This window comes from Pristis pectinata, chromosome 31 (assembly GCF_009764475.1).
Source record: "Pristis pectinata isolate sPriPec2 chromosome 31, sPriPec2.1.pri, whole genome shotgun sequence".
Classification (NCBI taxonomy): domain Eukaryota; kingdom Metazoa; phylum Chordata; class Chondrichthyes; order Rhinopristiformes; family Pristidae; genus Pristis; species Pristis pectinata.
The window spans coordinates 16,498,240-16,523,511 of record NC_067435.1 but is presented as its reverse complement, the minus strand read 5'-3'; the positions used below and the strand labels follow the sequence as shown (position 1 = coordinate 16,523,511).

Sequence of the window (25,272 nt, the reverse complement as noted above, 5' to 3'; positions counted from 1 at the left end):
ATTATACTTTTGTGTTGCTACGAGCAGGGTGGTGGGAAATGGCCAGAGGGCTCGACTAATGGAAAGAGAAAATGGCCAGTTCTGACGTGGACAGAAAGAAAGCGGGTTACCTGAAGTTGGCGAATTCAAATATGGAGTCTGGAAGGTTGCAATGCGCTAACATGGAAGACTAGGTCACATACAGGTAGGTCAGAGTGTGATGGGGAATTAAAGTGGCAGGTAACCAGAAGCTCAGTGTCACTCCTGTGGATTGATTGCAGGCGCTCCACAAAGTAGTCAGCTAATCTGTGTTTGTTTTCTCCAATGTAAAAGAGACACATTGTTAACACTGAATCAGTACACTAGATTGGAGGAAGTGCAAGTGAATCGCTGCTTCACCTGGAAGGACTGTTTTGGTCCCTGATATAGGAAGGGAAGAGGTGAAAGGACAGGTGTTGCAAATTCGGCAGTTGCATGGGAAAGTGCCATAAACAGGGAGCGGTTGGTGGGGATGGAAGAGTGGAGCACGGATTTGCAAAGGATGTGATCCCTTTGAAATGCTGAAAGGGGGACGGGAGGGGAACATGTGCCAGGTGGTAGAATACTGTTGAAGCTGGCAGAAATTGTGAAGTATGATTTGTTGAATATGGAGGTTGGTGGAGTGGAAGGTGAGGACCAAGTGAAGTCTGTTTTTGCTTTGTATAGGAGGAGAGGGGATAAAAGCAGAGATCAGGGAAATAGATGAGATACAGTCAGGGGCTCTGTCCACTATGGTAGAGGGGCAGCCATGGTTCAGAAAGAACCTGTATTACTACAATGAGGACTAACACAAGGTTAAGAAACAACACCTCATTTTCTGTCTGCACAGTGAATGCTAACTTACATAGAACTTGTCAGATCTGAAAAAGAGAGAAGACAAAGACTCTTAGACATTAATTGTTTCAGATCTGAAAAAGAGAGAAGACAAAGACTTAAAGACATTAACTGTTCCTCTTTCCAGCATTTTCTATTTTTATTTGGGACGGGGTGTGTGTGAGATCTGCTCAGAGGGGCAGCAGGAGGAAGGAAATCTGATGGCAAGTCTGGTAACAAGTGACAGGGGAAATGTGACGGAATACGTAAATAGGATTAGTTGGTCACTGGATGCTTTTGATGTCTATTTGGCCATCTGGTCCATACTAGCTACTGACAGAGCAATCCCATCAGTTACACTCCTCTTCTCTGATTTTGCCTGTAGCCCCATGTGTCCCCTCTCTTGCATGACCATCAACTCCCATTTGGTTCTTTTTGCCACTTACTTACATCAAGGGGTAATTTACACTGGCCAATTAACCTAGTATTAGTCTGGGGGGGGGGGGGGAATTTGAAAAAGGAGGGAAGAGCATCAAGTGACGATAACTTATTCAAGGAGCTTGAGGAGGAAAAACTGAGCTAGGCAAAAAGATCACTGTATATTCAATAAACAGGAGATGAGAGAAAATTATGTGGAATGCAAGAAGGGCATTTGGGAAAAGAGGCAGGGAGGATGCAGTGAATGAACAGTAGTTTTGGGTTTGAAATCAAACAAAAAGACAAGGTGACCCAAGTTTCCAATGACATGCTGACCCAATGAATACATGATAAACATCAGAAATTCCAAGAAAGCAAGTTGGGTTGACAAAGACCGGACAAAAGCAGAATAATTCCGAAATACTGGGATAGTTCTCTTGACAAGAGGACTGAGAGGTCCCACTGAGCCACTGGACTTCCTGTTAAATGGCATCTAGGCTGGAGAGTCAAGATCAAAAATCACATGGCTAAAGGCTCAATGTCAGACAGAGTCATGGGGCTTCAGGATCAATGCCATACACAGTTACTGGACTGCAGGCAACATCTAGATTGCAGCACATTAGAAGCCTTTGGTTTGACAACAGAGTTGGGAAGTAGGCTAGGTCCTCAAAACATCCAAATTAAGGATGCATCTCACTGAGAAGCTGGTGCTTTTGAGCAGCTGGGGCATACTCACCAACGTTCTGGGTGGTGGCATTGACTCTTGCTGGCTCCTTCAGGTTGTCTGCCAGCAAGAACGCTCCCTCCTCCAAAATGTCCAATAACATGGTTGCCGTATGAACTTGCTCTGTTGTGTTCATATCTTTCCAAGATTCCAGAGCTTCCGTCTCAGGAGGTTATCCACAGTCTGTACCACAGCCTGAAACCAAACCACAAGCCGTACTTATTAGGATTGAGTAGCTAACTCGTCAGGATGGGCCTAGGGTCTCTGAGAGGGTGAATGATCTCCAAGCTCACCATCGCAAGCGAAATTGGAGAGAAAAAAAAATATCACAGGAGCATTGAAATGATTCTCATCTACTATAAACATTTTTCAAAAGTTATAAAAATATTTGAGAGAATAATAAACTACTTTACAGAAAATTACATACTTTAGCTGCTGTGGGAAATGCAATGACCATTTTGAAAACATCAGCCTCTCACTAACAATGATGCGATAACAAGGGATAATTTGCCATTAGTGATATTGGCCAGAGCCCTGGGGGATAACACTGTGTAAACATCGTTGTGGAGCCTTTTGTGTCCACTTGACAGGGCAGATGGGATTTTGTTCAAGCAGCTGTTCTGGAAGATTGGCATCTCAGACAATGCGCGCTCCCTAAGCCACAGCACTCAGATGCAAGTATGGATTTTGAATTGAAGAGTGCAATTTTAACCCATAAGTGACCTACACATAGGTGACAATGCATTGAGCCATTACAGATCTCTGATGTGCTTTTTTTGTTAAGTAAATAATGCAATTCACTTGTCATTATGGAAACGAAGTCATAAATACAGAAGATCTAACTTTGGCCTTCCCATGAGAGGATGCTGGCACAGCCTGGCCCCACACTGGCCCAATTTATTCTGATCTCTGAAGTGCCTTTTTAGGTTATATTAAATGAGCTTTCATTCACCACTTTCTGATGCTCAAAGAGTCAAGACGACTTTTCAGTGGATAAGTAGAACTGTAAAGGGGAGCACATTACTGGAAAGACAAGGGGGCAGAGAAGGAACCAAGCTCAAACACAAGAGATAAAAGGATTATCAGAGCTGAACACCAACGAATTCGCAAGCTCACGTACCTCTATGTATGCTCTGCAGGTCCTCTCCCGTTTTGAATCTGTGCCCGTTCCATGCAGGGAGAGAAAGGAACAGAATGTACTTCATTAAACCTCAGAAGCCACCATCCTAACGCATGCATGGCACAAGGTCCCACTACCGAATAAAACAACATCTTGTAATGTTAACTCTTTGACCAGATTCTCTTTTCTTCCAATTTCTCAGTTTTAAGGTCTCATTTGTGGCACTTAAAACAGGAACAACGGGAAGAGCAGTAGGTTACTCAGTCCCTTAAACACTGCTATGCCATTTAACAGACCAAGGTTTGTCTGCACCTAATCCATTACCCTGTCTTCATATTCTTTATACTCTTTAACTGATATAGATTAAACGCAATGAAAGCACCAAACTGGCACATTGCTTGGGGAAGAGACTTCCAGATTACCACCAAACTGTGTGGGAAAAATTGGTTCCTGACAAGCCTAGCGTTATCTTAATAGGAAGTCATTTCTTGTTCTGGATTCATTACCCATCAGCAATAAATTCTTAACCTACCCTTCTAAAGCCTTTAATCATCTTCCAATCTCAACCAGATACAACCACGTTTATGCAACTTTACCTCACAATAATCATACCCCGCCCCCCAAGCCTCAGGATTATTCACATGAATCTGCATTCTTCTTCACAATCCTGAGTGTAGAGATGAGGGATGGGAGGGGGTGTAGTAGGATGAGATGGGAGTAGGATAAGGGAGGAGGCACAGCCAGTAGGATGGAGTGAGGAGTTAATTCTGTTGCTGAACTATTGCCACCCATTTTCCACTGGTGAGGTTATAAGTGGCCCTCAATCCCGTTCTTTGCTATTGCTTTTCATCCTGCCCCCTTCTAGTCTTTCCTCCCTCAATCTTTCTCTCTCTGATCTATTTTCTCTCCCTGTCTGGATTCACCTTCTCCCCAGTCCTGCCCTGTAGATCTTCAGCATGCCCATTATACCAGTTGGGACCGCAATTAACATGAAGAGAAGTTATTCAAACCTTGTTGTAACTCCGTCCTGCTGACTCCTTCTCGCTGGGTCTCAGAGCTTGCAGCTGAGCATCCAGGATATCCAGTAGCTGCTCCATCAGCTTGACTGAGGAGCTGACATCACCAGCATAGATGGGGCCTCTGGTGTGTCGGGAAAGCTCGCTCGCAATATTAGCTGCATTCTCCCCACTCTTAATCTGCAGAGTAATGACGAAGTGTTGCAAGTCAGCACAGGAAGATTCAAGGGGGTGCAAGTCAGCACCAGGAAAAAAAAAATCAAACTCTTACTAGGTCTGTGGATATTTCAGAAACGAGTAGACTTACTAACTCTGTGCCCGTATCGGAGACTCAGATGTCAAACAGCTCTTGAACCCCTACTAACTCAAGACCTTAATCTTAGTATCTGCTACATTATGGAAGGAAATTCAATGGAACCCTTCAGCCAATGAGGTCATTTGGTTAGGTTGGTTCAATAACCGCCCTGATGAATATTTACATCAATCACAAGGCAAAGAGGAAAAAATTTAAGGTGGCTACATAACACCAAAAACAACCAGCTTCTCCTAATGGACCAATGCTCACAAGAAACCAAGCAAACTGTTGACAAGGTCAAGACTAGCATTGTGGAACTTGCAACATGGCTACACTGATACCAGTAAATACAAAGTTCATTCCAGATTGAGATTACTCAGCACACTGTGCAAGAAGGTTCCCCTCTTCTTCCCCCTGTTTTCTCTCAGTTGGAAATCTGGATACTCCGTATACTATTACTCTACCAGTTGATGCCAGCCTATGGCAACACTGCATTGACTACCCATTCCCTGCTTCCCTACATAGCTGGTGGCTTTTCTTCTCAGACTCTGCAGGTCTTGTGGTGACTGCAAGTATGGAACTGTGGGATGCTGACCCAGTCATGATGAAAGAATAGTCTTCTATGATTTGAAGGAGTTCGTTCCAGTTACTTTGATACTAATGTTTGAAGATGATCATAGTTCAGTGAACATTAAAATCATCTATTGTAGGGGATTGGAGATGAGGAAGAGCACTAAGGAACGAGTTGGGATCTATAGTATTTGACGTTTCAATACTAGTGCGGTGACATTTGACTTATGACCTCTCCTCTGCTCACCCAGTACCAGAGTTACTGGGTTATCTTACCCATCAGCAGATTAATCATACTTTAGTCTTCCTTCTTCTATTAATTGGATTTCAAAACACCCGATGGATTTTGTGGCAAAATGCCAGCAGTTTCACATGTACTCCATTGTCATTTACCAAGTTCAACCAAGAGTGGAATTACCACAAAGCAAGTCCTGAAATAGCTGGGAGATGTTCGCCAGCAGTTCCCAACTGCACTTGAAGGCTGAACTGCCCAACAGGGCAGTTTGAAAGTTACATAATTCCCCAAACTTACAACTGTGTATTCACTTTTGATGGAACAAGGAGAGTTCCTCCATTGAAAATGCAAACATTCATCTGCAGGATTTGGAATACTGTTGGCAATACTGGCTTTAATGTCCACCCCTAATTGCCCCAGAACTAAGATGCAGTTAAGAGATAACCTCAGTGGTAGGTCTGGAGTGACATATAGGTTAGGATAGCAGATTTGCTTTCCTCAAATACATTAGGAAACTAGGTGGGATGTTAACAGCAGTCTGGTGGCATCATGGTCACTTTGACCAATTTCACTTTACATTCCACATTTACTTAACGTTTAATTTAAATTCCCCAGTTGCCATATTTCTGGTTGTTCATTTCAAAACTTAACCCCGGCACTAGCATATTTTCAGACTTTTTCTGATTGTTCAAATGTACTTAAATATTAGGTATTTAATATTAGGTATTAAATTTTCAAGTTTTAATAGGCTGATTTTTTAAAAAATAGTTTTTGATTGCTTTTTTAAGTCAGAAACATTCAAGTTGCTTGAGACTGATAGCCAAGTAAAGCCAGGTGGGGTGGCTCAGCTATATAAACCTTTCTTAACGGTTTTGCAAGTGTTGCTGGTTCTGTTACTTCCCCCATAAGGCACAAGGTCTCACTGTTGAGATTGAATCTCTGCAACAGATTCTCCTTGAGGGGGGTGTGAGAAAGCACAGTCCTTAGTAATGCAGTGGTGAGTGTAGGCAGCAGACTGCCGGCCACTAATTCTGGGCCATAATCAGCCTAGTTTTGTTAACATATTAATGCTTAAACCTAATATTTATTCCCCTTTAAAATACTTTCATCAACCATAAATAATGACACAAAATTACCTCCATTAGCTTAGCTGACATTTGGTGGCTCGATATTTCTGACTGCAGTGTGTTTGGCAATTTGCATGTATCAGAACAACTAGGCCAGCTAACCTTATCTATATTAACATCATGATGTTTCTATCTCTTTGTAAGAACAGGCCTGACAGATGCTGGTTATTCTACGTCTGAACCTGGCCTCCTCCCCTTGGTTCGCTAACAGTTAATGATCTTGCCCAATAAAAGTCTATCAATCTAAATTTTGACAGTTTTATTTGACCCCCTGATACAAACGCACTTTGGGGAAGGGAGTCTCACATTCCTTTGTTTGAAGAGGTGCTTCCTCACATCACACATGAATGGCCTAGTTTTAAATTTTAGGGTTGCCACTGCACTCTCTGACTAGAAGGTAGGATTTTACTACCTGCACCCCCCCACCCCCCCATTTATTCCATCCTCTCCGATAACCATCTCAAATGGATCAATTACATTATCCCTTTGTCTTCTTTTCAACAGAGTACAAGACCTATCAATGCAAACCACCCCCACAATTTAACCTGTTCAGCCTCAGTCGCCCTCTGATGAATCGGGGCTGAAACTCCTTCACAGATAACGCATCCTGCTGCGGTGCAGTGAAGACTGGACAAGAGTCCAAACAGAGCATTATATAACTTCCCTGACTTTGTTTTCCAGATTTTTGAAATGAAACCCAATAGTTATTTACTGGTTTTAATTACTTTTTACTCAACTACTAAGTTTTAGCATTTGTTAGCACACGTCTCTCTGCTCAGCTGTAATTACCTTTTGTGCTACTTGGTTTACCCAGGGCGAGGTACAGTTGCTGAAGTCAGGTCCCCTTGGGCTCCAGAGTCCGAGTGAAACCAAACAGAGATAGGAGGCTATACCTGCAACATAGAGGTGCTTATAGCGGGTACATCATGACTTCTTAGGTAGCTATACAGAAGCATTGCCAACTTGGTGTTCACTTATTGATGGGTTAAATGAAGACTACCTGATCAGTGGAGGAATTAAAACCAAGATTAAATCTTGGGCAATGAATACTAGATGCTATGTTTTACCTGCTTCCAAACATTCCCTCAAACCACGATCCTTGCTCTTCTGGCAGTGGAGATCAGGGGTTTGGGAGGAAGTGCTGCCAAAGAAGCCTAGATGTATTGCTGTACTATATGCCACAGACAGTGGGCACCACAGGCAGTGTACGCTGGTGGGGGTGGGGAGGGAAGGTAGTTGGTTAAGATGGTGGATGATCTGTATGGCAGGGCACACAGTGCCAATCAGCACTAGGGTCAGGCACCCTATGTCAGGCAGTGCAGTGAGGCAAGATTTGTGCATGTGCTATCAGACCAAAGACTACCTATTCATATATAGATTTCTGAACATTAGCAGATCTAAGCAGCACCAAGCTATGCCACCGATCAGTATGTCATTCACTGCTCCAATTTACCAAAACTGCCTGCTTACCTTTGGTCCCCTTGGGGCATGGTCGCTCCACCAGAACACCTTGCTGTGTCGATGGCCACTTTATGCCCCTGGTCTCAGTCGGTTCACAGTACCTCTGCGGCGAAGGCAGCTGGTTGGATAGAGGTGTCCGACTTGTGAAGGGGACATTAGGAGTGATGGGGTGCTGCTCTGGGACCAGCTGGTTAATTGCACCCACCGCGATGGTGGTAAGTGGGGCCTTCCTGGTGGTGGTTGTGGTGGCGACTGTGGTTGGCCTTGCTGCACCCGTGCTGCTTGTGGAAGCCATTGTGGCTTGTGCTACAAAAGAAATATTAACCATTTATTAGCTATGAAACATCAGATCAACACACAGCCAAGAGATATTTTCATAACCTTTTATGGGATATGGGTATCACTAGCAAGGCTGGCATTTATTATCCGTCTTTAATTGCTCGAGAACATGATGGTGAGCCACCTTTTTAAAATTCATCTGGTGAAGGTGCTGCCACAGTACTGTTGGGTAAGGAGTTTAATGTCTCATCCAACAGGCTGTGCCTCCAACAGTACAGCATTCACTTGAAACTGCCTTGGAAAGGCATGTTATATAAACACTAGAACATAGAACAGTACAACACGGGACAGGCCATTCGGCCCACAATGTTGTGCTGATCTTAATGCCAATTTATACTAAATGTCCTCCTCCTGTGCATCATCCATATCCCTCCATTCCCTTCGTATTCATGTGTCCACTTAAAAGCCCTTTAAACTCCACCAAACTGCCTGCTTCCACTACTGCCCCTCAACCTATTCCAGGCACCTACCACTCTCTGCATAAAAAACTCACCCCTCACATCGCCTTTAACCTTCCCCCCTCTAACCTGAAAAGCACATCTCCTCTGGTGTTTGACATTTCTACCCCGGGGAAAAGGTTCTGTCCGTCTATCTTATCTATGCCTCTCATCATTTTAAAAATCTCTACCAGGTCTCCCCTCAAGCCAAGTTTGTTCAACCTTTCCTTATAGCTCATACCCTCTAATCCAGGCAGCATCCTGTTAAACCTCTTCTGCACCCTCTCCACTGTCTCCACATCCTTCCTATAATGGGACAACCAGAACTGCACACAATACTCCAAGTGCAGTCTGGCTGAAGTCTTATACAGCTGCAGCATGACCTCCTTACTCTTACTCAACACCCTTACCAATGAAGGCAAGGATGCCATACATCTTCTTTACCACCTTTTCCACTTGCGTAGCTACTTTGAGTAAACTATGGACTTGGACCCCAAGATCCCTCTGTACCTCAATGTCATTAAGGGGCCTACCATTAACTGTCTACTTTCTCCTTTCATTTGACCTCCCAAAGTGCAACACCTCACACTTGCCCGGATTAAACACCACCTGGCATTTTCTACCCATATCTGTAACTGATCGATACCCACTGTATTCTTTGGTAGTCCTTTATTGACACTGTCCTCAACTCCACCAATCCTGGTGTCACCTTCAAACTTGCTAATCTACCCATCTAATTTTCATCCAAATCATTGATATATATCACAAACAACAAAGGTCCCAGCACTACTGGTCACAGACCTCCAGCCAGACTAACAGCCTTCCACCCCTACTCTGTCTTCTATGCGCAAGCCAGCTCTGAATCCAAACTTGCAATTCACCCTCGATCCCATGCATTTTTATCTTCTGAATCAACTTACCATGAGAGACCTTATAAAATGCCTTACTGAAGTCCATGTAGATAACGTCCACTTCCTTACCCTCATCAAGCTCCTTTGTCACATCCTCAAAAAACTCCATCAAGTTTCTAAGCCATGATCTGCCCCGCACAAAGCCATGCTCACTGTCTCTAAGCAGGCCATGCCTTTCCAAATGCGCATAAACCCTATCCCTCTATATCCACTCCAATAGCTTCCCTACCAGTGACGTGAGGCTCACTGGCCTATAAGTACCTGGATTATCCCTATCTCCTTTCTTGAACAAAGGCACAACATTTTCTACTCTCGACTCCTCTGGGACCTCGTCTGTTGTGAGTGAGGACACAAAGATGTTTGTCAAAGCCCCAGCAATCTCCTCACTTGCTTCTTTCTATGTTCTGGGATATATGCCATCAGGCCCTGGGGACTTATCCACCTTAATGTTTTTCAAAAGACCCAGCACTACCTCCTCCTTAAACTCAAACTCTCGCAGCAAATCAGCATGCCCCATGCTGCTTTTACTATCCTCCAAATCCTTCCCCTTGGTAAATACTGACAAAAAGTGCTCAATTAATAGCTCCGCCACTTGCTCTGACTCCAAGCACAAATTCCCTCCTTTATCCTTGAGTGGACCTACCCTCTCCTTAGTTATTTTCTTTTTCTTAATACAAGTATAAAATGCCTTGGGATTCTCCTTGATCTTGCTTACTAAGGACATTTCATGGCCCCCTTTTACCTTCCTAATCGCCTGCTTGAGCACTTTCTTGTTATCTTTATATTCTACAAGGGCCCAGTCTGATTTTAGCTTCCTAAACCTTACGTCTCCTTTTTTTCCGTCCCTGGCTAAATTTAGGACCTCTCAGGTCATCCAAGATTCCCTTACTTTACATCCTTGTCCTTACTGGAACATGCTGATCTTAAACTCTGATCAGCTGGCCTTTAAACAACTCCCACATATCATACATTGTCTTGTCCGACAGCAGCTGCTCCCAATCAACGGCCTTAGCTCCTGTCTTATCCTGTCTTAATTTGTTTCAAGAACCCCTCTTGGATGCACTGAACAAATCCTGCCCCATCCAAGTATTTTGTATTAAGGAAGTTGCAGTCAATAATGGGGAAGTTAAAGTCCCCCACTATGACAACCCTGTTGTTTATGCATCTTTCCAAAATCTGTTCCTCCACCTCTTGGTGGCTATTGGGGGAGAGGGAATATAGTGTAATCCCATCAGCATAACTGCAACTTTCTTATTTCTGAGCTCCACCCAAATTGCCTCTGTGGATGAGCCCTCCAGTGGGTCCTCTCAGAGTACTGTTGTGACATTCTCCCTCATCAGTAGTGCAACCCCTCCACCTCTTTTACCCCCCCCCCCCCCCCCCGACCAATATCATGTCTAAAACAACGAGACCCAGGAACATTGAGCTGCTAGTCCGTCCCTCACACAACCAGGTCTCTGTAATGGCAACATTATCATAATTCCATGTACTGATCCAGGCTCTAAACTCATCCTCCTTACCCACAATACTCCTAGTGTTGGAATAAACACATGTCAGCTAATCAGTCCCACTATGTTTATTGGCCTGCCCCTTGCTGTTCTTCCTTTCAGCCTTACTTGTCATACCATCTTTCTTGCCCTCAGCCCTACCACCTGGTGCCCTACCTCTGAGGTTCCCATCCCCCGCCACTCTAGTTTAAACCCACCCAACTAGCATTAGCAAACCTCCCAGTTCAGATGCAAGCTGTCCATTTTGCACAGATCCCACCTGCCCTGGAAGAGAGCCCAATGATCCATTAATCTGAAGCCCTCCCTCCTGCACCAGCTCCTTAGCCAGATATTAAACTGCACTTAAACTGCACTATGTACCTATTTCTCACCTCATTAGCACGTGGCACGGCAGTAATCCTGAGATTACAATCCTGGAGTCCTGCTTTTTAACTTTCTATTTAGGTCAGTAAAATCCCTTTGCAGGACTTCATCCCTGCTATTGGTACCTATATGGACCACGACCACTGGCTGCTCACCTTCCCTTCTCAGAATGTCCTGTACCCACTACGAGACATTCTTGACCCTGGCACCAGGGAGACAACACACCCTGGTGTGGCAACACACCATCCTGGAGTCTCAATTGCAGCCACAGAAATGCCTATCTGCGCCCCTTACTATTGACTTCCCTATCACTATCACTCTGCCCGACTTCATCCTTCCCTTTTTTGCCTCAGAGCCAGGTGAGGTGCCACTAACCCGGCTCCTGCTGCTGGCCTCTAAAGGTTATTCCAACCCCCCCCCAACAGTATCCTGTTACCGAGGAGAATGGTCACAGGGGAACCCTGCACTCTCTGCCTACTCCCCTTACTTCTCCTGGCAGTTACCCATCAATCTGTAGCCTGCACCTTAGGTGTGACCACCTCATTAAAACTCTCATCTATGATATCCTCAACCTCCTGGATGATCCTGAGTACATCCATCTGCACTTCCAGTTCCTTGACCTGGTCTGTCAGGAGCTGCAGCTGGTGCACTTCCCACAGATGTAGTCATCAGGGAGACCATGAGGTTCCCTGACTTCCCGCATCTTGTAGGAGCAGCATTCCACTGCTATTTTGTCTACACTAAATCAAAGGTCATGGATTAACAGGAAGATAAAGTTTTGCAAACAGCTCCATGAACATTTTATTCTGAAGTCTGTGATGAGAAGAGGTCACCATGCAGACAGAAAAAGGTTCCAAGGATGTGCTCATAGCCTTCTTGAAATACAACCTTCCAGGAATCTCCAGCCCATGGCTGCCCGTAGTGGAGAAGAAGCATTACAGATGGTATTGAGAACCTGGAGGTCATGTATCAGCAGCATCCAGAGGCCCCGTGTAAGCAGGAGGAGAGGACCACCTCACAAACTACTCACGTAGCCAGTCCACCTGCCCCACCTGGGGAACAACTGGCAGGGCCCACATTGGCTTCATTAGTCACCTCGGAACTGGAGTGGAAGTAGGTCACCCTCGAACTATGTAGACAATTTTGTAAAACCCTTTACTATCCTTCACGTCCTTGCAGGCTGTCAAAAGAAATCTTGAAAAACCCACAAAAATCTCCAAGTGACCTTGCTCAAATGATACTAATCCCAATCCGACAAATTTGACTACAATTATTCCTTGATTTATGAAAGTGATGGATTCCTAGAAAATTTCATAAAATGAAATTTTGTAAATTGAAAAGAGTGGGCTAAAGGCAACATGGGCTTTTTGGCACAGAGCATTCCTTTGCGTGTAAAATGGTGTGCAATTCGTTCTTGTGAAAAATAGCTTTGTAAATCAAAAGATGTATCCCAAAGAGTTAATTATTTAAAAAGTCATTTTTGTAAATCAAGGAATTGCTGTGCTCTAGGACGTTAATAAGTGAAAGTTCACAGGTCCGTTTTGCAAACAACCACTGGTAATTCCCAGAGTCTGCAGAAATCTTAAATTTTCCGAAGATAGGCGGTCAGTGCTGGAGTGGAGGACATTTATTAAACAGACTAATGATTACAGGAGGCAGGATGAATGCAGTTTCCACTAGATCATGTTTCTTTTCTAATCAGAATTTGGCCAAATACTAGCATAAAAGACTGCAGAAACTTAAAGCATAATTTTTTTTTGTGTTGAGTAAAAGATGTCACACTGGAAGTGGTTCCACCCACAAAATTGGTCACGTCTCCTAATTTAATTCATCACGCTAGGGAGTGTCTGCTAATTGTCCCCATTTTGGGCCTTGAGGAGATGCTTAAAATTAACCAATTTTTTTTTGATGTAGGGATACTTGCTGGCATATTTCAAAAGCTTTTGAATGTAGTTTAACATGGTTACCAAACAGATTAGCGTACAAAGCAACTAGAAACTGGTTTTCTGTTGTTTAAATACTATTTTCAGTTATTTAAAATCAGATTGGTAAATGACATTGGTAAATTTACTTATTATTTTGATGATAAACCAATTTTCAGCTGTATTAACAATCAAACTTCTTTAAACACATTAAATAACATCCTTTAATGTAAAAAGAAATTACTTCTATCATACATGATTGGCAGGTCCTGGGCAGATTGTATTTGATGGATATATAAATGAGGTTGAATGTAAAATTGGTGAGGAAACTCTTCTGTATATTACAATTTGGAAGCACCTGAAACAAAAACTTTGCCCAGTGAGCCAGATTCCGATTGTTTACTTGTTAATAGGATGAGGAAATGAGGGGTAGAATGTCCCCATGTGATATTGACCATGTGTCCATCATTCCTAATCTTCCACTTCCAGTCTGCCTTAGACGCATTACTGTCCAGAGGATGAACCTCCTCGTGGCTTCTTGGTTCTTAAGAGTGAAGGAGCTGGGACTCTGGACTTAAGAGAAGTGAACACTCAAGGGTGGTTTGATCAGGGTTTAGAAGATGATGAAGAGTATAGACTATGTTTGAATTGCACCTGGCTTTGACGGACACAAGATGAAATTTAGGTTGGAACTTAGCTGGCATGTTTATCCCAAATTCCAATTGCACCCACCCAAGCCCACCCTGTATTCAATGCCTAACCAATAAACTGGGGTTTCACAGTCACAATTTAGTTCACCCTCTTGTGCTCACAAAGCATCATTCCTTTAGTTGTCTGTTCTATTCTCACTACCCTCTCCTTCAATTTGTCTGATCCTCCTTCCAACTCCAATCCTTCCCTTTCTACCTCTTTGACAGAGCAGAGGTCTTTCATTATGGTCTGATTACTATGCTACTGAACACTGAAGGATCAAGGGACCTTCACTCAAAATGCCTTTTCTATTCCATCATGCCCTGGGGAGGGCACAGGACTTTCAGAAACATTGTGGTTGTTTCTCAAGAAAAAAAATTGTGAGCTGCATACAACTGGACCTGTGCAAGGACATAAATATAACCAGAACAAAAAGATGACAGTGGGCTTGATATGATGGAATGCATACAAAGGGTCTGGAACAAGGTAGCAGCAACAGCAAGGAATCTCCAGTGATGCATTCTGCTGGGCACCATAAATGAGCTATCATTCAGGGATACAGATAACACTATCAAATCAATCTCTGAGAGACAAAAGACCGCAGATGCTGGAATCTAGATGAAAAATACGATGATGCTGGAGGAACTCAGCAGACCAGGCAGCATCAATGGAGAAGAGCAGGCGGTCAATGTTTCGGGTCAGGACCCTACTTCAGGACCTCAATCAATCTCTGATCTGGGCTGTCTGGTGCCTAAAGTAGACTGAACAAATGGAGGTGAAGAAGTCAACCTTGAATAGCATGAATTGAATCAACAAATAGCAACCAGCCATGGGAGAAGGTGCATTTGTAGATTCTGCCGAAGCACATTCAACCTGAAACATTAGCCTGTTTCTCCTTCCCCAGATGCTACCTGACCTGCTGAGTGTTTCAGGTATTTTCTGATTTTACTTCAGATTTCCAGCATCTGCAGCTTTTTTATTTTGATTTTGCATTTGCAGGTGGTTCTCCAGGTCACCTCTCCTTAGGAGGCAATAGGCAGCAACGCCAGTGAAGGAGAATTTCATTTGATAAATGTGGTAATAGATGTGAGTTGCTGAGGTGGGTGAAGTGGCAACAGATGTTGTACCTTTCTGTCTTGGGCAGCACAGCAGGAGGAGCTGCAGCTGGAAAGAGGACAGAGTGGTTATCTCGATCCAGGCCTACATCCAATATCGGAAGACCAACCCATGGATGGTTGTAAGTTTCAGTCTTACCAGTCAATTATTGGGCTTGCAATAGAAATTGGAAAGAAAAGTTGGTAAAGCTTAGGAGAGCTTGCTTTACATTCTCCAACTTTATATGGGATTAATACAGACAGGTACTTGATGCCCTTCATGAATGTGGTGAGCTAAGGGGCCTATTTCTATACTACATGAGTCTATGACATTACACAAAGCTTAGTCTCATTTTAACTGCACCGTTATTTCACCCTATCACAGAAATGCCCTTTGTTTCAACCATTGTCCTCCCTTACCTTCTCTGCTACCCAGACCAACTTGTCTCTTTCTCAGTTCTGATGAAGGGTCTCAGACCTGAAACGTTAACTGTTTCTCTCTTCACAGTTGCTGTCTGACCTGCTGAGTTTTTCCAACATTTTCTGTTTTTATTTCAATGAAGCATAGTGTTGAAGTTTAAAACTGGTTCATCATTAGTCCACTTTATTCCTGCAAACCTTGTGGAACAGAAAGTAACAACATGGGATACCAAGGCAAAGTTATACAGCACTGGTTTTGCTTCAAAACATGACTGCAGTCCTGTTGCATTCAATCAGCAGCTTCAATAGGAAATGGTAACTGGAAGGAAAACTAAAGGAACTTGAAGATGCATGGGCAGGTCTAACTAATGCCATGTCTTTAAGGGCTCTGCTACAATACTTTATTGCCTAATAGAGCTTTAAACATTTTTACACTCTTGCCTGACTTCTCATTGTAATGACGTAGTGCATTGCTCCACACTTCCTCACCAAGTGATACTGTCCACAATTTTTCCACCTCTCTGATCCAATGCATTGCCACTATGCCCATGACCCCAAATACTGCAGAATCCCCCCCAAACACTCTGGAATCAGAAGAAGAAGCGGGCTATCTCGTCCTTTGAGCAAGTTCTGCCATCCATCAAGATTTTCTTCTACCTCAGCTCCAATTTCCTGCACTATCTCCATTACCTTTAATATTCAGCAGTAATCTTTTCCCTTCTGAACGATTTCAATGACAAAGCCTCAGCAGCCCTCTCATCCTCTGCATGAAAAAAATGTCTCCTTGTCTCAGTCTTTAATAGCCTACCCCTTATTGTGTGATGGAGACCTCAGTTCTAGACTCAACCAGTGGAAACAATCTCCTTGCATCCATCTTGTTAGTCTTGTAAGAAATCTGTAAGTTTCAATTAAATTTCTCATTCGTCTAAACTCCGGAGAATTCAGGCCTAGTTTACTTGAGCTCTCATCGTACAGAAAACCCTCCATGCCAGGAACCAGTCTGGTGAATTTCAATGCACTCTCATAGCGTACATCTGTCTTGAGGTAAAGAGACCAAATCCATACGTAGTACTCCAGATGCAGTCACATGATGCACTTAGATGGCATAGTTTAGGATTACCATGACCTGGCCTCTTATTGAAAGGGCTAAGAAATAGAGTTGAGAAGTAGAACAAGACCAACTACAGCATCCTTAGTGGAATCAGTCAACTGCTTTGCTCCACAGTGGCTGGTTTGCCACCCGAGATTAGTCGGGATTCATCAAAAGATTAAGCTCCAGGACACTACAGAGAAGCATTTGGGGGAGAATGAGAGGCAATGAAAATATAGTGTATATTTCCCCCCTACCCCCCCCCCCATTTCCTTTGTTAGCATTTTTTTTAAATTCAGTGATTAATGGGTTAAAAAGAGAAAATTCCAGAAACTCAGTAGGTCAGACAGCATCTGCAGAAAAGGAAACAGAGTTAACATTCATTACAAAGGGTCTTTGACTTGAAATGTTTCCAGCATTTTCTGTTTTTATTTCAGTTTTCCAGCATCTCCATTTTTTTTATTTTCATTAAAGATATGGGACGGGGGGGGCATGGATGGGCAATGGATGCGAGAAAAAGGCAGCTTGACAGTAAAGAACTATTCAGTTGAGGCATGAAGTGAGAGGTGGACTTTATCTAATGAACCCTTGCGTAATTTGGCTGAGCAGAGTTGGTATCTCGAGACAACAGTGCCAGCCTATAACGTCATCCAAATTCAAGACATGTACACACAATGTTCACTGCTCAGGAACGATCATGTATCTGATGATAGATTATAAAATTATTTTTTATTCATTTGACAGCCCCTTTCACAGACTACAGTCCATGAACACTGTACACAACTCACAGGATTAGACAGCACAGATCTGCTCCTCCACCCCTATGACATGGAGGTGAAACCCTGAATTATTTAGGCCTTAAATTCCACCTCTCTCAAGCAGCAATATACTGCAGTGAATTATTCATTCCACGGCTGGGGTGATTTTACTTCCAGCGAAGAGGCCTACATGCAACGGTTTTGCATTCTGAAGGCACTGCACTGCCAAAGCTCCATCTGTTTTAACCTTTTTTTGCTGGCTGGTTGCCACAGCAACTGAAGGAACCTGATCACAGCCAAGTTCTATTCAAGAAAGTGACTGCTGTTAGCTCAGCAACCAAGTCCCAGTGAGGTCTGCTGCATGTAGGGAGTGCAATGGAAAATCTATCTTTCACCTGGAGCAAACAGGGCAGGATGCTTGATTAGCACTTTCTACAGAACCAAAGACCCATCCACTCCATTATTGGAATAGTGAGGCTGGACTACTCATTTTCAAAGGAGGCATTGCATCAGTTCATCAAGCCAAACTTGATGCTACCTCCTATTCACAAAATGCTACACAGACCAGTGCTTAGAATTTGTCTCCATCTCATGCAACATGCTGACTTGAACATAAAGCATCATGAATACCGAGTGAAATTCCTGCAGAGCCTGCAAAAGCACCTTCGGCAAAAGATGCAAACTCAGGGAATGGAGAGAGAAGAGAGAGAGAGCAAGGGCAGGAATTGGAAGGAGAACAGAGAGAGGAAAGGCAGGGATTGGAGGCAGGAAAAATTAGCATGGGCAGGGATTGGAGGGAGGCAAACAACATGAACAAGGGTAGGAATTGAATGGGGAGAACAAAGGCCTGGAGGAATAAGAGAATGGAAGGAGGACAGGATTAGAGAGGGGAACACACAAAGTACAGGAAGTGGAAAGGGGTAGAGCTAGAACAAGAGCAGTGATTGAAGATGTGCAGAGAGATGCATGGAGAACTAGGAATGGGCAATAGTTGGAGTCTTGCCCAAACCCAAGAACCAATGTTGAAAGGTGGAGAGGATCCACAAACCATTTCTGTGGAATTGTGTAAGAGGATCTCTGAACTGCGAATCCATGGGCATCTAAACTGCAGCCCTCAGATGCACAGGTCTTAGAAGAGTCGAAGCATCTTGCAAAGATTTAGACTGCTACTTTACAACTCTTGGACCATCATTTTGATGCCTAGTATAGATACGACTCAGGCCAGTGGACATACTGACCGAGTGCCCCATGTCAAGCCAATACATTTGCACTTCTATAATGCCCTTTTACAACGTCAGGGCATCCAAATGGTTTACGGCCACTGGGCAACCAATTAGGAGACACCCCCACAAACATCCTTGTAATGACTAGCAAGTACATTTGAGGGATGTTATTTCAGGGATATATTTTGGGTGGCAGGGCAAGGACAGCATTCTTTTTCAAGAACATTAGCACAAGATCCACAAGGCAGAAGGAGCCTCATCAGACCTTGCATCCAAAAGATAGTCCCTGCAAAGTACAGCACTCTCCCACTACTACAACAGGAGTGGCAGCTTGTATTATGTACTCACATCCCTGGAGTTGGAATTATTGAGAGAAATGATATAACCCATGTCTGTTAAAACCATTTGTCTTGTAGTTCAGCTAATTGTAGTTCTAGAAGGGAAACCATCAAGATTCCAGTGGTGTTCTGGGCCCACAGCATTCGCTTATGCCTGGAGGAAGAAAGCAGTAAATTTGGTAGCAGAGATCCAGATCTATGCGGGGTCTTCTGGGAAGCAATCTTATTTACCCAGAATAAAACTAAATCTAAGGATGAGCTAAATGAAGATTCACTCAGTTTTGTTCATGTTGTTTGAGGAATTAATGTCAGTCAGGACGTCGGGAACATTCCTCCTACTCTTCTATTAGTGCCATTGAAAAGGATGCTGTTTTAATTCCTTATCCAGAAAACTGCAGTATTGACTATGTAGTGCTGTACTGAACAGGCAGCCCAGATCCTGAAATGGAGCTTGAAGGGTCAAATTTGTGGGAGAGGTTGCCAGATCTAAAATCTTGACCTATGAAATTCTCTGAAGTTTGAAGAAACCTTTACCAACCAGGGTTCTTTAAAATCCATTTTCTCTTTGTTTTCCCTTTCACCTCCAATACCATTATTGCCTTTAAGGTCATGAATGTTCAGAAGCTCAATTGGATCATCTACATCAACAGTGTGGTCACAGGAGCAGGACAAAGCCTGAGCATACCACAATTAGTGGCTGCCTCTGCTGAACTTAAAAGCCTCACAAAGCTCAGGTCACAAGTGAAGGTTCACACACATCTTTACAAGGCCACACAGAATGGGTAATAAACCAGCCATGAATATTGAAGAAAGCATTTTCAGCTGACCAGCAGGTACAACTGGATGGTGGGGCATTTTGAGTGGTATTTCACAAATCCAGTGAATTAGAGACATAGAAAATAGGGGCAAGAATAGGCCATTCAGCCCTTCAAACTTATTCCACCATTCAATGCGATCATGGCTCATCCTCTAACTCAACACCAAATTCTCGCATTCTCCCCAATAGCCTTAATGCCTTTTGCATCTAGAGATGTATCTATCTCTTCCTTAGATATATTTAAGGACTTGGAGTCCACGTCCTTCTGTGTTAGAGAATTCCACAGATTTACCAACCTCCATTCTAAATCTCCTGCCCTGTAACCTGAGACTGAATCCTCATTCTGAACACCCCGGGCAAGACAAACATCCTCCCTGCATCCAGTCGGTCGAGCCCTGTCAGAATTTTAGATCCCATCCTCCTCCAAGTCTCCTCAGCTGTCCAATGAGGCGATGCAGCGGTTGAGAAAATTTAAAGCCGGTGCTGTGGTGCTTGTTGCTGCCTCATGGTTCCAGTGACCTGGGTTCAGTCCTGACCTCTGGTGCTGATTGTGTGGAGTTTGACAACTTTCCAAGTGATTGTGTGGGTTTCCCCTGGGTGCTCCCAATTTCCTCCCACATCCTAAAGATGTGCTGGTTGGTAGGTTAATTGGCTACTGAAAATTATTTCTAGTGTAGGTGGGTGACAGGGGAATCTGGTATCTGGGGAAGCTAATAAGCATGTTGGAATGGTTTACTGGGAATTTGGAGACTGCCTTCTCTGTCATAAGAAAGCAAATTAAAAAAATATGAAAATCCCTCTCATTCTTCTAAATTGTAGTTAATACAAACTTAGTTGACCTAATCTCTCCTCATAGAGCAGTCCTAACATCACAGAATTCTGTCTGATTAAGTATTTGATGCCTTTTGATTTGTCCCATTCTGGCAAATTATTTCTAGGCTCATTATAATTAGCTGGAAGAGCTGAGAATGCAATATTGGATTCGATATTGAAGTTTAAAACTTCAGATAACTTGCTTTCTCTGGTCCATCAGTGATCTTGCCTCAGTCTTTCTCTCTCCACTAGCACAGCCTGATCTGTTGGGTACATCCTACAGTTCTGCAGTTTGCAACTTTTATATTCCTTTGTGTTTTCAAACTCCAACTGCCCTCATCTCACAGCCTTTATGTTCTTTGGTACAGCTTCTCTCTGTCTGCCCCCATTAACCCATTGACTGGATGACCTCATTTACAACTTAGCTCCATGGCACTCTGAGCTCAGGGACATTCCCTTTGTCTTATCCAAAACATCCCCATCCTGTCTGCATCTTAAAACCAACTTGATCTCTCTCTGTAATGTTAACTCTGTTTCTCTCTCCACAGATGCCGCCTGACCTGCTGAGTATTTCCAGCATTTTCTCCTTTTATTCTAAGAGTCATTCTGGTGAACATTGTTACACTCCTGCTATGAGTATATCTTTTTTTAAAGTAAGACCAGCAAAGCTGCGCACATCACTAAATGTGCTTTTCACCAAGCCTCTATATAATTGCAGTCAGACATCTTTACTCCTGTACTCAAATCCTCTCAAAATGAAGACGAACATATAATTTCCCTTCCTAATTGCTGGCTAGGTTAAAAGAATAGAAGACAAGCTAAATAATAAAATTTTCAAAGGGCATGTGTACTGTATATTTTGTATTTATTCACAGGATGTTGATATTGCTGACAATGTCAGCCTTTATTGTTCATCCTCAATCGAGTCAACTACATCAGTGGGTCTGCACTCGTATACACCAGACCAGTAAAAGATTTATCTTCTCTGAAGGACATAAGTGAACCAGCTGGGTCTTTATGATAATTCAGTAGTTTCATTGTCACCATTGAGGTTATTAGCTTTCTTATTCCAGATTTAATTACTTGAATTTACGTTCGCCAGCTGCAGTGGTACAACCTGGATTCGGTTCACTGGATCAATGTTTCAGGCCCGTGCATGCTAGTCTAATAACTTAACTACTCTACTATCATATCTGCACAGTTTGTTACATTCAGGAGAAAGGCAGCAATCCTTGTTCATTTTGAGCATTCACTTATTTATTTACCTATCTATCTATCTGGTGCTAGGCACCATTGGCAAGGCCTGGATTTATTGCCCATCCTTAACTGCCCTTGAGAAGGTGGGGGTGAGCTGCCTTCTTGAACCACTGCAATCCTTCTGGTAAAGGTACTCCCAGAATTTAGACCCAGCAGCAATGAAAATTCAAAACAAATTTCCAAGTCAGGATGGTGTGCAACTTGGAAATGAACTGCAGGTGGTGGAGTTTCTATGTGCTTGCCATCCTTGTGTTTCAATGCCCTTAGGCTTCAGTTTTACCAGGGCTCCTTGATGCTACACTCAGTCAGATGTTGCCTTGATATCAAGGGTAATCGCTCATCACTGTAATTCAGCTCTTTGGTCCATGATCAGACTAAGGCTTTGAGGAGGTCTGGAGCCGAGTTGTCTTGGTAAAACCTAAACTGAGTACTGATGAACAGGTTATTAGTGAGTGAGTGCCGCTTGATTGCCCTGTCAATGGCACCTTACATCATTTTGATGATCATTATAAGTAGACTGATACGATAATTAATTAGATTGGAGTTGTCCTACTTCTTGGTGAATGTGATATAACTGGGAAATGTTCCACACTGTTGGGGAGATGTCAGTGTTGTAACTATACTGGAACAGCTTGGCTAGAGGGGCAGCCAGTTCTGGGTTGTAGGTCCTCATTACTACAACTGGAATGTTGTCTGGTCCTTTAGTTGTATCCAGTGATCTCAGCTGTCTTCTGATATAACGTGCAAGGAATTGAATTGAATTGGCCGAGGACCGACTTCTGTGATGGTGGGGGTCTCAGGAGAAAGTCAAGATAAATTACCTATTCTAGCTGAATGTGGTTCCAAATGCTTCAGCCTCGTCTTTAGCACTCACATAGCAGGCCTGCCATTGTTGAAGATGGGAGTTTTCTTGGATTCTCTCCCTCAATCTGATGTGTTGTTGTAAAATTGCTTGGCTTTGTCTACTGCATGCTGTTTAGCACACAGCTAGCCCTGTGCTGCAGCTTCCCCAGGCTGGCACTCATTTTTCGGTATGCCTGGTGCTGCTCCTGACATGCCCTTCTCAAATCCTTACGAAACCAGGGCTGATCCCCTAGCTTGATAGTAACGATAAAGTCAGAGTTATGCTAGACCACTAAAGATGGTGGTAGTGCCTCATGGATGCCCAATATTGTGCTGCCTGGTCAGTTCTATGCCACTTAACATGACTGTGGTGCCATACATGATGGAGGGTGCCCTCAATGTGAAGACTGGACTTTCTCCACAAAAGCTATACACAGATCACTTTTACCAATTCTATCATTGACAGATGTATCTGCCACAGGTAGACTGGTGAGGACAAGGTCAAGTAGATTCATCTGTCATGTTGGTTCACTCACAACCTGCCACAGACCCACTCTGGATGTTATGTTCTTCAGGTCTCTGCCAGCTTGGTTAGTGCTGGTACACTCTTGGCGATGGTCTTTGGAGTCACCCACCCATTCTGTGCCCTTGCTACTTTCAAGCTTCTAAGTGTTGTTCAACAAGGAGTAACACAGATTCATCACTCTTTCACGGAGGTAATAGAAGGCGGTTCTCTTGTCCATATTTGACCTGATATCATGAGACTTCATATAGTCCACATTGAGGCCTCTAAGGAATATCCCTCTCCTCTGTTGCACCATCTCTGGCAGGTCAGTCCTGTCGATAGGACAGGATGTACTCAAGGATTATGAAGGAGAAATCCTGTCTGGTAGGTATGATTCCGTGAGTCTGACTGTGCATGATTGTTGTTCAACTAGTCTGCAACAACTAACCTAATTTAGACACTGGACCCAGCTGTCTGTGAGAATGACTTTGCAAGATAGACTGGGCTGTGAGCAACTTTGCCCTGTATGAATTCGTGCTGTGGTTGATGTCAGGTGGTCAGCCTGGTTTTATTCTTTCTCTGTCTGAATATGGCAGTTAATGGTGCAACCGTTGGCTTGAAGTACCATTTCCCAGAGTGGGTGGGGCACGGGGAGGTCGGAGATAGGTCAGAGTGGGCAAGGATGGCAGGTTTTCTTCCTCGATGGACATCAGTGAACAAGGCGAGTTTTTTTTACAACAATCTTCTAGATATTGTGGTCATGAATGAGACTGGTTTTCTCTCTCCCAAATTTCAGACTACTAACTGAATTTAAATTCCACAACTACCATAGTAAGATTTGAACTAGGGTCTCTGGATTGTTAGTCCAGGCATCTGGACTGAAGGCCCACTTGTATTTATTAATTTTTCAGGATGCTGATGTTGCTGCAAGAGCAGCACTTACTGCCCATCCCCAACTGTGGTGGAGAACCACCATCTTGAACTTCTGGTGAAGGTACTCGCACGGTACTGGGGAATCCCAGGATTGGGCCCAGCAACAATAAAGGAATGGTGATATACTTCCCAGTCAGGCTGGTGTGCGACTTGGAGGTAAACTGTAGTGGTGGTGTTCCCATGCACCTGCAGACTTTACTACCAAAAAAGATAAGGGCAGCAGGTTTGGAAGGTGCTGTCAGAGGAACTGAGGCAGTGCATTCTGTAGGCAGTACGCAATGCAGCCACTGTGCACCAGTGGTGGATGGTGAATAAATAGTAGAATGGATGGGGAGCCAACAAAGCAGGCTGCTTTTCCTGAATGGTGTCGAGCTTCTTGATTGCTACTGGAGTTGCACTCAGCCAGACAAGTGGAGAATATTCCATCGCACTCCTGACTTCTGCTTTGTAGATGGTGGAAAGGCTCCAGTGTGTCAGGAGGCAAGTCAGACTCCACAGGATACCCACTTCTTTGCAATATATAGCCACAGTATTTACCTGGCTGGTCAAGTTTAGTTTTTGTTCAATGACAACCTCCAGGATGTTGAATGTGGGGCACATGGTGATAGTAGTGCCATTATATATTAATGGTTGGTGTTCAGATTCTCTCTTGTTAGAGATGGTCATGGCCTGGCACTTTTATGGTGCAAATGTTGCTTGCTACTTATCAGCACAAGCCTGAAATGTTGTCTAGGTCTTGCTGCCTGCTGGTGTCTACTGCTTCACAATGCTGTCAGATAAGAAGCTGAATTATTCTGATGTAGTGACAATGAAGAAATACCATTATACATCCAAGTCACGATGAAAAGTATGTTAAGCTGTAATCAAGAATCATGCAGATAGCGTGCGAATTATGAAGTGTCATATATACTTCGTACATTGCTCCATAACACTCCACTATTTCACTGCAGATTAAATAACTTTCACACAGTTGTTATGGCATTGTACTAATGAGAGGCCTGGACTTGGAATGTAGAGAGCAGAGTTCAAATCCCACACTAAGAAGAATCTCAATTGCAATTTTTCCTCCCAGCGATTTGCAATTCTAAAATTATTATTTTCTGGAGTGAAACATGATAGCAGGCATTTCTGGGTCACTGCTTGTCACTCCCGACCTGGCACTTCTGCATGTGTCAGCCTGCAGCCCTAATGTGATATGGGGCAGCATTAGTTCTA

General features: G+C 43.5%; 1 protein-coding gene across 1 annotated transcript in view; it reads right to left on the bottom strand.

The window, feature by feature from the left end:
* Positions 1-25,272, bottom strand: part of LOC127584935 (adhesion G protein-coupled receptor L1-like) — a 347,006-nt gene that overhangs the window by 79,431 nt on the left and 242,303 nt on the right. The window contains 6 exon segments of the mRNA XM_052041960.1: positions 1,985-2,134; positions 2,137-2,167; positions 3,093-3,129; positions 4,101-4,288; positions 7,125-7,228; positions 7,806-8,102. Coding sequence (XP_051897920.1) covers positions 1,985-2,134; positions 2,137-2,167; positions 3,093-3,129; positions 4,101-4,288; positions 7,125-7,228; positions 7,806-8,102 — 807 coding nt within the window.